General features: G+C 40.8%; 1 protein-coding gene across 2 annotated transcripts in view; it reads right to left on the reverse strand.

Annotated features, from left to right (window-relative positions):
* Positions 1-4,367: 4,367 nt before the first annotated feature.
* TBC1D30 (TBC1 domain family member 30) overlaps positions 4,368-12,768 on the reverse strand; it is a 24,258-nt gene continuing 15,857 nt past the window's right edge. Inside the window, exons 8-11 of one of the 2 annotated variants that reach the window (XM_029084107.1) lie at positions 9,232-9,344; positions 8,928-9,067; positions 7,071-7,277; positions 4,368-5,342 (exon numbers count right to left, since the gene is read on the reverse strand). In XM_029084107.1, coding sequence (XP_028939940.1) covers positions 4,633-5,342; positions 7,071-7,277; positions 8,928-9,067; positions 9,232-9,344 — 1,170 coding nt within the window. In that variant the 3' untranslated portion in view covers positions 4,368-4,632. Of the gene's footprint in view, positions 5,415-7,070; positions 7,278-8,927; positions 9,068-9,231; positions 9,345-12,768 lie in introns of both variants that reach the window. The other variant, XM_029084106.1, reaches the window with a different exon arrangement.

Consider the following 12,768-nt stretch of genomic DNA (forward strand, 5'->3'; position numbering starts at 1 on the left):
ACATCAGAAAACCAACAAGTGACAATGAAAAAATGTACACACCCTTGAGAGAAGGAGAGAGTGAGCAACACATTGTGTAGCAGCCCTTTCCACCAGAGCAGCAGGGCTGCTGCTGACAAACCAGACATGGAGGATCATCACATCCAGGCGCTGCTGCGGGTTGAGCAGCGCATCCATCCGCCAGGTCCCTGCAGATGGATACAAGCCCTGCTCTGAGCACACACAGGCTTGCAAAGCCAGCTCCACATTGCAGAGCCGCAGATAGCATGCCAACGGTCACCTCCATCCAGCAATGGGCTGGCACACCTGCCAGTTAGCAACACTTACCAGCCTACTTATGCAGCAATGTCCTCATAGAATCATAGAATGTTGTGAGCTGGAAGGGACCCTCGAGAACCATTGAACCCAACTCTTGCCCTAGCATAGGACGGTCGCAAGATTCAGACCATGTGTGTAAGGGTGCTGTCCAAATGCTTCTTGGATATTGCCAGCCTTGGTTCCATGACTCCCCTTCCCGCAGAGCTGGCTCAGAGCAGAGGCCAAGAGAAGTCAGGTGTGCCAGCAATGAGAGCATGTTCTACCTTGGCTCGGATTTGAGCGTTTGCTGTCTTTTTGAGGGCTCACTGTGCAAACTGAGCCGCAGTGAACCACATCAGAGGGCTCCCTGCTGGCATCTCCGGCCTGCAGGGACAGGCTGGGAGCAACTGCTGGGCTACCGAAGGGGTGGACAACAACGTCACAGGATGTGGCTTCTCACTGGCATCAGGCAAATCCAGGATCACTTTGACCACATAAAGGATGGGCAGAGAGCAGCACATCATGGATCTGATCCTTTGATTTGTTGTTTATAAACAAACAAACTAAAAAGAAGCACAGGCACCCAGGAGTTTGCTTTCCCTCAAAACTTCTTGCACTTTTTGCCTGGTTGGGTTACTCCCTCCCTCCTCCCAACCTCACCATCCACATACATCACCTGCATGTCACCACCATGCCTGCCTGCTTATTTGTGGTAAGCCAGTGTGGTTGGATATGGTTTTATCAGAAAAAGACTTGGAAACATTTGTGAGGGTTTTTTGAACCTGCAGTGAGGCAGTAAGTGCTGTATGCTGCAGTGTGTGGATCCATCTTTCCCACACACGACCCTCCCAGAGAAGTACACCTTCCCAAGGATGCTGTCACCAACGCAGAGGTACCCAAACAGCAGGTTCTGGGTGCTGGAGAAACCAGTCACCCACCCAGTCCCTGCTAGCTAATGACACATGGGCTGAAGGTGCTCATCAGCGACAACTGCACATCTCGAATCACTCACAGGGCTCCATGACAACCCCCTGCCTTGAATGAATCTTCCTCCAACAAAGAGTGAGTAAAACTGGAGCAAACAAAGCAAAACAAGGACAGGGATCCATTAGGACAAATTTTTGTCTCTTCATGCTTCGGTGGAGCTGGTGTCAGATGATGACACTGTCTGCCTGCCACTCAGCCAGGTATGACCGCTACCTGTAGACAGGTACCAGGTAACTCATTGCAAGGTCAAGGAAAACTACAAAATGGTGAAACCACCCACCTTACTTCCATGTGAACCATTTAATGTGGTTCAAAATACATGTTGTAGAGGTTTGAAACAGATTAAAAATCTCTTTTCAAATTTTGAACTTTTAACTTTTACATCATTTAAAATAGCAAAGGGCTGCATTTTATTTTTCTTTGAAATACTGTTTTATTGCCTTTCGAGCAACAACTTCCATATTTTGAATGGATTCTGGTATTACTTTTGTCAAGTATACCAAATTGTATTTTGTCTAGCTGCAGCTGTGAATGAAATCAACTGTTTGCTGCCTCAAATTCATAAAAACTGATTTCTGACATCTACCATTTCTACCCCTAAAGCATAGACTATTTTGAATAATCTCAGAATAGCTTCAGACCTGTTTCCACTTGCAGGACTGCAAGCATCCTGAAAACTAAATCAAATGTCCATCCCTTGAGAACTCCCATTGGATGATGTTGAAATGCATTCTCAGAATAAAAGTCAAATAGACCCTAATAAAATACTTTATCAAAAAAGACTCAAGGAGTTTAAAAAAAACCAACCAACCAACCAAACCAACCAAAAAACCACAAAGGTCATTCAGTTGCATGGAAGAGAGCATTAGTACAAGGAGGCCTCAAGGAGAACAAAATGCAGAGCTCGTTGCAGCAGAGACCCACCACCGTGCTTCCCAAGGTCCCCAGTGCTGCAGTGCTACTCTTCTGAGCACAGTGGCATCACCAGACCTTGTTTGCCGAAGGGATTCTTTAGGGAACAAAGGAAACTTCTCTGGAGTTTCCTGGATCTCTGGAACTTCGTTTTAATGTTCCACCTCAGTACCAAGTTGCTTTTGCCGTGTTCAACACAGATTTCAAGTAGAGAGCGAACATCCTTTGAGGTACTAAACAGCCAAAATTACATTCAATTTTCTCATCTAGCAGTACTTAAAGACAATTCATTGCAGCAAACAGCATCAAACTAATGCACTGAGTTGCCATGGTTCCTCTGCCTCAATGCTAACGTCCAAGTAAAGTACAAGTCCCTCAGAGCATGCTCGTCAATTACTGGTTCAGTCTGAATTGCTAGCATTAGTATTTTATTTGCATTCCTTTTCCCAAACCACTATCTGTGCAAAGCTTGCTAATTTTCCATTGCTTCATCACATCTTAACGCGTTGAAAATTCATGCACATACTTGTCACATCTCGGTAGTTTTTACAGAATGATAGTAATTTTATTTTTACTGGCTCAGTATACAGCCGCGTGACACACTGAAGCTAAGAAAACATGGGGAGAATGATTCACAGTAGAATTTTGAGAAGTCCATTTCTTCTAAATCAAGGCAGAAACAATTCTCATATAGTCCATGATCAGTGACTAAATTCTACATTATTTTAAATTTACTCAGTGCTATAAATAACAATTAGTGACAACACCACTATAACCTAAGAATAAGGCAGGGGCAAGATCTGATCTACAGCAGTTTTATATTTATAGTATTCATACTTATCTATTATTTTATATGCATACACTTGTATAAAACAACAACAAAATAAAACTGTCCCCACAGCAATAAACAGGGTATATTGTACAGCTTATAAGTTATGCTATACAGTAAAACCGATATCACATCCCATAGGTTATGGGACACATTATAAATAGACAAAGATATATTAATTTGCAAATTTAAAAAAATTTAAAAGAGGAAGTAAGATATTACATACAATGGGGTTAATTCATCATTACAGCTTTTAATCCTGTTTAAAATACTGGCACTTTCATGTCATGGGAAACCTAAAAACAGTCAGGGAATGAATCACAGTCAATACATAAAAAAATATTACAGCTCTGCCGAATTAAGAGCAACTTGAATCTTTTTGAGTGCTTGATTTTACAAGCCTGAAGTTGAGTTGTTCACACTTAGTTTCTCTGCCTGCCTGTTTAATGCATACAAGGTGAGGGGGAGTACTTGTCATATGGTATTAACCAGCTTTGCTTTTTGATTTGGAAGCAAATACTCAGCTTACTGCTTTGCCATTGCTCTGTCACACCGAACCAGAACCAAGCCGTGGAAGTCCACAGCAGTCCCATGGGTCCATTCCACTTACACATGGGCTGATGTCTTGGCTTTTAATAAGTGGCACCCTAAGTATCTAATTGCTCCATTTATAGAATTTTAAACCCTAAGCTACTCTGAACATTCATATATTTTACCTACTGCTAAGATGGAAAATATTATTTAACTACAAGTCTGTAACCTAGAGAATTGCTTTTAAATCCACTGAAACCAGGATGTGCCATAATAATCATGTAACTACACATAGAGTTGTACCCAATTCCCAATTTTGCAGTGCTGCAGCTCTCCAGCAGTAAGTAACAGAAGTGTATCCATGTACATACATCAGAAAAGGAGCAAACCAGCATTGTGGATCCTGCTATTCACATGCTCAGTGATTGCATTTATATTAAAAACAGTTATCAGCAGAGGACTGCTGTGAGAAGAGAAGCACAAAATGCTGTTCAAGAATGTCTGAAGCCAGACGGCCCAGTAGGTAAGCAGTGATGTCAGACACAAAGTTACACTTTTGATTGGTAGGGCTGCTTGTGCTTCTGTTAGTCATGGCTTCTCCAGCTACTCACAGAGCGTGATGATGAGGTCGAACGGGGAAGCTGCATAACAGCCATAAAAAGTGTGACATGCATCTGCTGCACCAGACAATTTGTCTGTCCAGCTTTGAAAAGAGACGGGAGGCAGCCACGGGGGGCTGAGGGGTTAAAGGCAGTCGGTGATTTTATGTCTGAGTTAGATTTAAAGAAATGGTATGCTTCACACTGCAAATCGTGTTTATTTTACCACAGAACCATCAGAATTGAAAACAGCGTGCCAGAGTGCAGCTTCACTAATCTATCCCATAACAACACAGGAGCACAATTTTCAAAGACACATATTTATACATCTGGTAACCACTTTTGTTCCCGTTACTTAATTGAAGATTAGAAATGCTTTGGGACACGCATACACACGCACACATTAAAAAACAAACAAACAAACAAACAACCTCAATACAAATTTTTTGTGATAAATAGAAAGTGCCAGGTAGTACATCATCGTTTCCTGGTCCCACTGCTGCCACTGGCAGACTTATTAAAACTTCTGCTCATTTGTGGGAAGTGTACAGTTGGCGTTCTTTCAGTGGGGCCATACAGCCCTAAATTCCTGGCTGTAGCTGACTTTCGAAGGGGCTTGACACTGGGAAAAGGATTGAAGACTTGCGGTTTTGGGTTCCCAGGCTGGGGAGATTTAGCCAGGTTTCCACTGTCGCTGGATGAACTGGAGGACTCCAATAAACGTGGCTGGCTGGACTGATGGGATGTTGACTCAGCATCGGTTTTGTTATCTGAGGTGAGTTCCAGTGCTTCCAGTTTTAGCTGAACCACTGATAGGTTTGTACTGCTGTCCGTAGAGCCTGGCTCAGATGACTGCTGGTCAGCTGTTCGAGTAGTCCTGTCATCCAAACCACCTTCTTCTCTTTCTCCAACACCAGAATGTTTTGAAGTCTCCTCCTTTGCACCAGGACTATTTGTTTTACAGCTCTCGCTCTGCTCATCTATCAGTCCTATGGTATCCCCATAGCCCAGCTGGCCTTTGGCCCTAGCAATATTTTTTCGATGAACTCGTATGTGAGTGCGCCATGGAGAGTTCAGTTTTGTTTTAAGATCTTCTTGGGGAATGGGAGACATCTTCCCTGTAGCATGACTTGGGATGTGAATAATAGCATTTTTGAGAGACCTGTTATTTAATTTCATCTTCTTTCCTAAAAGGAGATGGTTTATCACCGGGGAATGGTTTACCTGAGAAGGGAGGAGGCTGGTAACTGGCCCTTTGTCTGAAAGAAAGTGTTTAAAAGAAACACAGTATTGTTAAAGATCAAAACAACTTAATGTTCTAAGGGTCCACCACCAAATTTGATGCCTCTCCTGAGATACAGAAAGGTTTATAGGACTGACTTCTACTTAAAAAAAAAACCAAAAACCCACAAAACCAAAAAAACCCCAAAACTAAACACTGAATTTCTCTTAACATCTTTGAGTCAAACACAAAGCTGTAACTTCTATAATAAAGATTTTCTGTCCTCCCTCCCTGCTTCTGACCTATGGATAAGATTTGAGCCAGGAATACTATGAAAATAAATCGTAACAAAAACAGTTTCTCAGTTTTTGGAATTGCACTGTAACTGATAGTTTACCATTAATATTGTCTTCTGATCTTCCCTTCTCCTTAATTTCTCTTTCAACCACAAGAGGTAATTTAGTCCCTAAACAAGGTCAGTCAAATAAGCCTCTTTATGAAGCTTGTGTGACTAGATGATGAACCACTATTTTTAATGGATAATCTGTACCAACTCTTTTCTATTAGGTCCTCTAATTAAACCAGAACAGTAGACTCAGAATTAGGTAATTAGATGACAGTTTGATTAAACCACAAACCCAGCCCCACACTGTGATTAGTAAGATTAGAAAGGATGGTGTTTGGGGAGTGGGGGTTGGCAATCCTTGGGAATCAACATTTTACTGTTTGCACTGTTTCTGCTGGCTACAGCCTTTGTTCAAAGCAAATACTTTGCCAATATTTAATAAAAAAAAAAATTCCTTACAAATAACGTTCATGAAAGGTTGAAGATCTGTGTATTCAAATCAGAGCCATTTAGGTTGGAAAAGACCTTTAAGATCAAATGTTCATGGCTAGGACAAGTTTAGACAATGTAGAAGAGGAATAAAAATTCTCCAGTGACCCATCTGCATGGTTCCATGCTGCTTTAGAAAGACGACACCTAAGTAGGGAGGAATGAGTGGGGTGGGCTGCGTTCAGCTTGCCCATGCACTAAAACCTTCAGCTGCGCTGTTCACACTGACCCCTGCGTTGTTGAGTTTGCCAGTTGGGGAAATAGGCTCTGCAACATGGATTGCTAAACAATGGACTGATGTTCAGCTCAATCCTCACAGCAATGCCATCATGGCTAGGCAAACTGTCAGCCACAACGGAACATCTAAGCCAGTTCTTCAGCTGCATAATTTGCCACAACTGGATGAACTCAGAGGAGTTAGGATAATATGGACCAGCTAGGAAGCTACCTGCCACTTGATCTAAAGTGTACTCATCTCCTCATTTCACTTGCCAGTGCATCAGTATGTCAGTTCCAAGAATGCCAAAGATTTAAAGTTTTTAATCAGAGAGATCAACACAATGCACCCAGATAGCAAAGACACTTTTAAATACCATTGTTCAGCTGGTCCCTGGGACCTAAAAAAATCCCAGGGTCGTCATCTTCAGATCCTGACAAAAGAAGAAAAAACATCATCTTCTTATTTCCAATCTCTCTGTATGAAGTGGTACCCATTTTACTGCTGATGTGTTATATATTCCATCAGTCTCTCTTGTTTTGTCTATTTGGTCAAACGTCAAGGAATGTTATTTGTCTTGTCTCCTAGGATGAAGTTAGCTTGTAATAAACCAGTAAGTGAAGCATGTTTTGGTATGTTACCTGCTCTGATATACACGTGGTGAACCTGCTGTTGCTGCTTCTTCTTTATCCTGGAATATTGCTTTTTCAGTGCATTAATATCCGTGGTCATACGCTCCATCATCATGCTGTTAAAAGCGGCATGATACTCGCTTCGGCTCGAGTCTATTGCTCCTGGACTTAATTCTGCAATGTTACTGGAACCCAGACTTTGTTCTTCATTCTGATCTGTACAGAGTGGGAATAAAGTGGAGATGAGGAGTAAACTGGCATCCTCAAGAGTTTCACAGATTATCTACAAGGGAAGTCTAGGTATGATTCCTACAGTCTTATTTAACTGTAGTCTTTAATTAAAAATGTATTATAATATGCATATTTAACAAAGCTGTACTATTTATAAAAAGAAGTGTTACATTTCTAGAACTACTGCTTAAGAATAGCAAGGGTTTGAGGGGAGTTTAAAGAGCACAAAAATCAATTAACATAGCAATGCAAAGTGATAAGCACAGTTCTTCAGTTACCCAAAACTACATCAAGCTGTTACTAAAGTAATTCAGGAACTTATTATTAAAGACACTCAATCGGTCAAAGAGCAGGCTAACAATGCCAGACACTACAGTCAAGCAGGCATGAGATTAAACAACCAACCCAGTGGTACCAGCAAGAAGCATCAAAAAACAGAGCATCGCAGGGTGAAAGTTGCTAGTAGCAACAAAAGGGATAGTGCAGAGCAGCTGAGGACCAGGCAACTTGAGAGCATCTCTGACCAAAAGCTGCACAGCAACAGCAGCAGCACAACTTATTTTCACAGCTGTTTCTGATGCACCACCAAACTGACACTCCAGGGTCAAGGGGATAATTCTTTTTCAAGGGATGTTTATTTGTCGTCTTTGGCTTAGTTTGCAACAGCAGTTTGATGTTCTGACTATGTGCTAGCATGAAGCAGCAGGTAGAGACTCACAGTCCCTCAGGAAGGGAAAAACAAAACACCACAGCAATTAAGAGGAAAATTGCAGCTTATATGTCTCAGCAAAACCAAGCCACAAGAACGATGATGTGTAATCAGATAGCAGCGACTGTTACATCAGTCTGGGGTTTTTTTGGGGGGAAGGTGGGAGTGGGCTGGGAATAAATAACTACATGCTGTCCCAGGATATCATGAAATCACTGTTGATCCAGTACCATTTTGTAAAGGCTGCTGCAAATTAACAAATTATGAGATTTTCTTGTATGGATCAGAATTGTGTTCTGACTGTAGAGCTTGCACAGGTGAACACACAATTCTGTCATAAATTTTATTTCAATGTGCAGATGTTTGAATAGTGACATTTTGTCAGAACACCCTAAACCACATCCAATTTTATAAAAATGTGAATATACCCAAAACACACAACAGTCTCAAGGTTTGGCCAAAAGGGCGGTGAAATGATCTACAGAATTCACTCACTGCAGACAGGTTCCAGTATGAGCCATGCATATGCTAATAAAGCTCAAGACTATTTATTACATGTACATTCTTTTGAAAATGCTGACTACCTAACAGCTTTCTTTGAAATAAGGATGGATTTAGGGTGGACTTTTTTCCATGCATGTGCTGCTTTTTTTGTGGGTGGGCAACACTATGGATTTGGTTTTTAACCACTGCTGTAGCCAAATCCTTAACCCATACTGTCATTTATTGTATATACACAGCACTCAGACTTTACTTTGAAGACAACTTCACGGACCACAGACCAAGTAATTAGGTACCTTCTGTAATCTCTATGTGAATATAAAGCAGAATTTTCACAGGAGCTTTCACAGAGGAAGCTACAGACAATTTCTGCAAGATTGTGCAGATTTAACTACATTTTCCAAAATGAACAAAAGCACTTTTACCTTTCATCTGTTTTTGGTATTTTTGGAGCTCTGGTGCCAAAAATCCACTTAATGGTCCAAGACAGCCGATCGCATTGGCAACTGAGTCTTCATCATCTAGGTCATTCTCCTCATCACTGTCTCTGGTTCTGCCTAGCCTTCTGTCAAATGAGAACATAAGAGAAATATGATCTCAAATATGATCATTACCAAATATCTTTATCTTCTTCAGGAGTCTACAAGGGAGGATGCCACCTGCCTTTTCACTATCTGTCTCGGGTAAACAATAACCCTATATGCCATAAGCAGAGCATTTCAAACTTACCCTGAAAGTGAAGCTGATTTTACTGCTGCAGGGAAAGGAGTAATGTTGTACGTGTATTTCTCCCTTAATTCTGCCAGTTGTGGGAAGGGAAACTGAGCCATGGTATAAACAGTCTATGGAAAAAAAATGCAGCTTTTAAAATTGTCACTTTAACAAACAGTCTCACAAAAGATTTCTCCAAGAACAAACTTCCATAGTCTTGCAGGATTAAAGGCTGCACATTCTCATGTGCTGTAAGAAAATGGAAATAGTCTAGTCTTATGATTCAGTCAGTATTTCCTGTAAGAAAAATAAAGACTGACTCACTAGAAAAACACACGGTTCAGAGGAAAAAAAAATGCAACAGATAACATAAGACATAGGGTTCTTTTCAACTCCTGTACTTATTTAATAACCATTGTCAATTCACTCCTCACCAGCACGCTGCAAATCCTTTTCCTCCAATTATGATTTCACTTATATGAATGCATCACTGAGGTTTTGGGAATCTTCCAGAACACCTACATTTCTGCTCAAGTACTGAACAAGGTACTGACAATAGCATAAATAGGAAGGATCAGATCCTCACTTGATGTGGACTGTTAACAGATCCATTACTTCACCTGAGCAGCCCCAAGAGCTTGTGTGAAGGAAATCACTTCAACGCAAGAGTTTCAGCCAAAGAGGAAGGACCCAATGTTATCCAGATAACTCTTCTCCTCTCAGTTTCTTGGGTTTGGTTGGTTTTTTGGGGGGGTGGTTGTTTTTTAAAATAAATTTGTTCTATGGGGAACAAAGAAGCCTCTCTTCAACCCTCTGAACTCACATGTAGTCCCTGGAACTTAAAACAAGACCATAAAACACACTAATACATTTTATTTACTTTAGTACTCAGAGTTAAAGAAAATAAATAGTTGCTAATGCATTTGCTTTCAGCATTATTTTTGCTGTAAGTAATGCTGTAGTAATGAAATGCGTGTCACTAGCCAGCCTAGCAAAAAGACACATCATTTCATTACAACATCACTACTGATTTGCTCCTACCTATCTTAGTTGCCTTTTTTCCTCTGCTTTTGTAAACTTAAAACTATTCAGGACTTTCAAATAACTGATACACAATTCATTGAGATTCTCAATGTCAGAAGTAAAAAGAAAAAAAGAGCTGAAATATCACTTCTCATAGTTTCTCTGAAAAGTCATAGCTTTTCCCATCTTGAATATTAAGTCTTCTGAAAGACAGTAACATAAAAATTTCTCATTAGCTATGACAGAAAATCTTCGCTTTTTTTTTTCACTGTGCTATTAAGTCAGTGACATTTTCATCTGAAGGCAAATGGCCTCAATCAAGATGAAAGAAAATTCTGAACAATTTCTACATAATCCATTCTTGAACTGTGCCTTGTCTGTGCTAAACACACTAAGGAAAATGGCAAACATGAATTCAGTACTCAAGCTTTCTTGACAGAAGGGAAAAAAAAAAAAGTTTCACCAATGACAATGATGTAAGCAATGGAGAGAAGGAAGGACACTCCTGGCTGGATCAGGCTCAGGGCAACAGTGCAGCTCAACAGGCTTCTGCATAAAAATGGTTTTACAGTTTGAGACAGGCACAGACCCTAAGGCAAGGAGAATGCCTACAAAAACCCAGAGTGTGAATTGAAGCTTTGCCACTCCATGAAACTACAATGCTACTGGGAAAGACAAATATTCTCTAGGGCCTGAATGGCGATATCCCGACAATCCACCAGATGAAGGAATTTTATGATCTGGAGAAAGATCTACCTCTAGCCTAACACACCTGCCTGTCTGTTTGATCTCCACCACACTTCCCTGTTTGTTTTTTTTCCCCTCATGTGTCTCTACTTTCTCCATTCATAGAGAAGGAGGTGTGTCTGGAATTCATTTCTACTCTTTATGTCAACAGCCTTTTTGGGTAACTTGTTCCATATGCTAGTTACCCTTTAAGTGAAATAGTTGACTCAGAGTCCTCCATTTACTCCTTGCACCTACTGTTTTAGATTATGCTTTTATCTTTTGCCTGACTCTAATCTGTGTCTCTTCTAGATTCTGCGCAACTTCTCTAATTTAGCATATGCATTTTTAACTTAATTACTTGTTATCAGATTATAACTGGAACCTCACTTGCCATCTGGCTAAGAGATCCACAAACAAATTTTATTCTGGTGCAAGTTCCACTGGAAATTAAAAAAAACATTGTCAATCAACACTTGTGATGTCCTTCTCACAGCAATGCTTCAGAGTCAAAGAATCCTGTTCCTAGTTTTTATGCAGCCTTGGATGCTATTTCTGGCGAAACTGTGCGTGATGCAGCCAAACTCATCCTCTTATTTATGGCTACAAGGGGCAGATCCTGGGAACAACAAAAAAAGACAAGGAAAAAAAGCTCCCTCTCACCTTAAATCAGTAGTATTTAGTCAATCCTTTGCCTTACCCTAAAAATGCAAAGCCACCTATGCCCTCAGCAGAACACCATGCAGAAGGTGATGGGCTGTGTCTTCCAAAAGAGGGCAAGCAGTTTTGCCTTTGCAAATAGCTCACAAACACTTATCTCAAGAGCTGCCCCACACTGGTTTATGGCTTTTCTCTTGCTTCACTCTCACTAGGAAAGCAAAATAAAAACAAACCCAAAATAAAACAAAGTGGTATTCAAGTAGAAAGTTAGTAGTGAATACCATCAAATCAGTGTAACTGTCTACAAGAGATAGCCCAAAATGCTAGGGTACTACGAAGGGATTAATCTGTGTTCTCCTCCACAACAGCAATCACACAGGGATGCCTCTCCTTTTCCTGTTTGCTTCTCATCTCCTCTACACTGGAATGTTTCTAGGTGTACAAGCTGAAGTAGTTTAGCTGCTTATAAAAATGCTCTCTTTCTGAGAAGGCATGAAAGTGTGTACTCATAAACTAGCACATGATGTTTAGATTATCTGCAGACACCTGGTGAATAGCCTTCTGTCTCCACATTAGCACTAAAGTTTACTAATAGGCCAACAAAATTACATTATTGAATACTGTATTTGTTTAACTTTTACTTATGAATACATACTGCAGTCTTGCATCTGATGTGTGCACCACTTTACTCTTTGTTTACCTAAGTTGTTCAATCTGAAAAAAGGAAGAAGCTGTAGGCTTTCTTGCTCCTCCAATCCCTCTGTGCTCTCCTCAGCACAACACTGTAAGAACTCTTACCATGCAAGGGACAAATTTGCAAAAGCTTTAAGCCCTCAGTCCTAGGTATATGGACTGTCTGCATGGGAGGAGGGAGGCATTTTTAATGATAAACATGCACCAACTGTGCATGCTGGTGGAGAGGAGTCTGCTGATCTACTACAGACATCTGTTCTTTCAACACTTGCCCCTGAAGGTTCAGCCATACTTCACCCCTCTAACTCCACACAATTTGCTTTCTAGTGGTAAAGAAGTGCCCGTTAACTCTTCACTGGCTTAAGTGAGCCTGGACAAGTAGTTCAGATGCAAATGTATGTGTCACACATGTCTAAAGAAAACGAGATCATTGCCACCATCAATCTTTACTGA

Source organism: Antrostomus carolinensis, unplaced genomic scaffold (genome assembly GCF_000700745.2).
Source record: "Antrostomus carolinensis isolate BGI_N321 unplaced genomic scaffold, ASM70074v2 scaffold533, whole genome shotgun sequence".
NCBI classification, from domain to species: domain Eukaryota; kingdom Metazoa; phylum Chordata; class Aves; order Caprimulgiformes; family Caprimulgidae; genus Antrostomus; species Antrostomus carolinensis.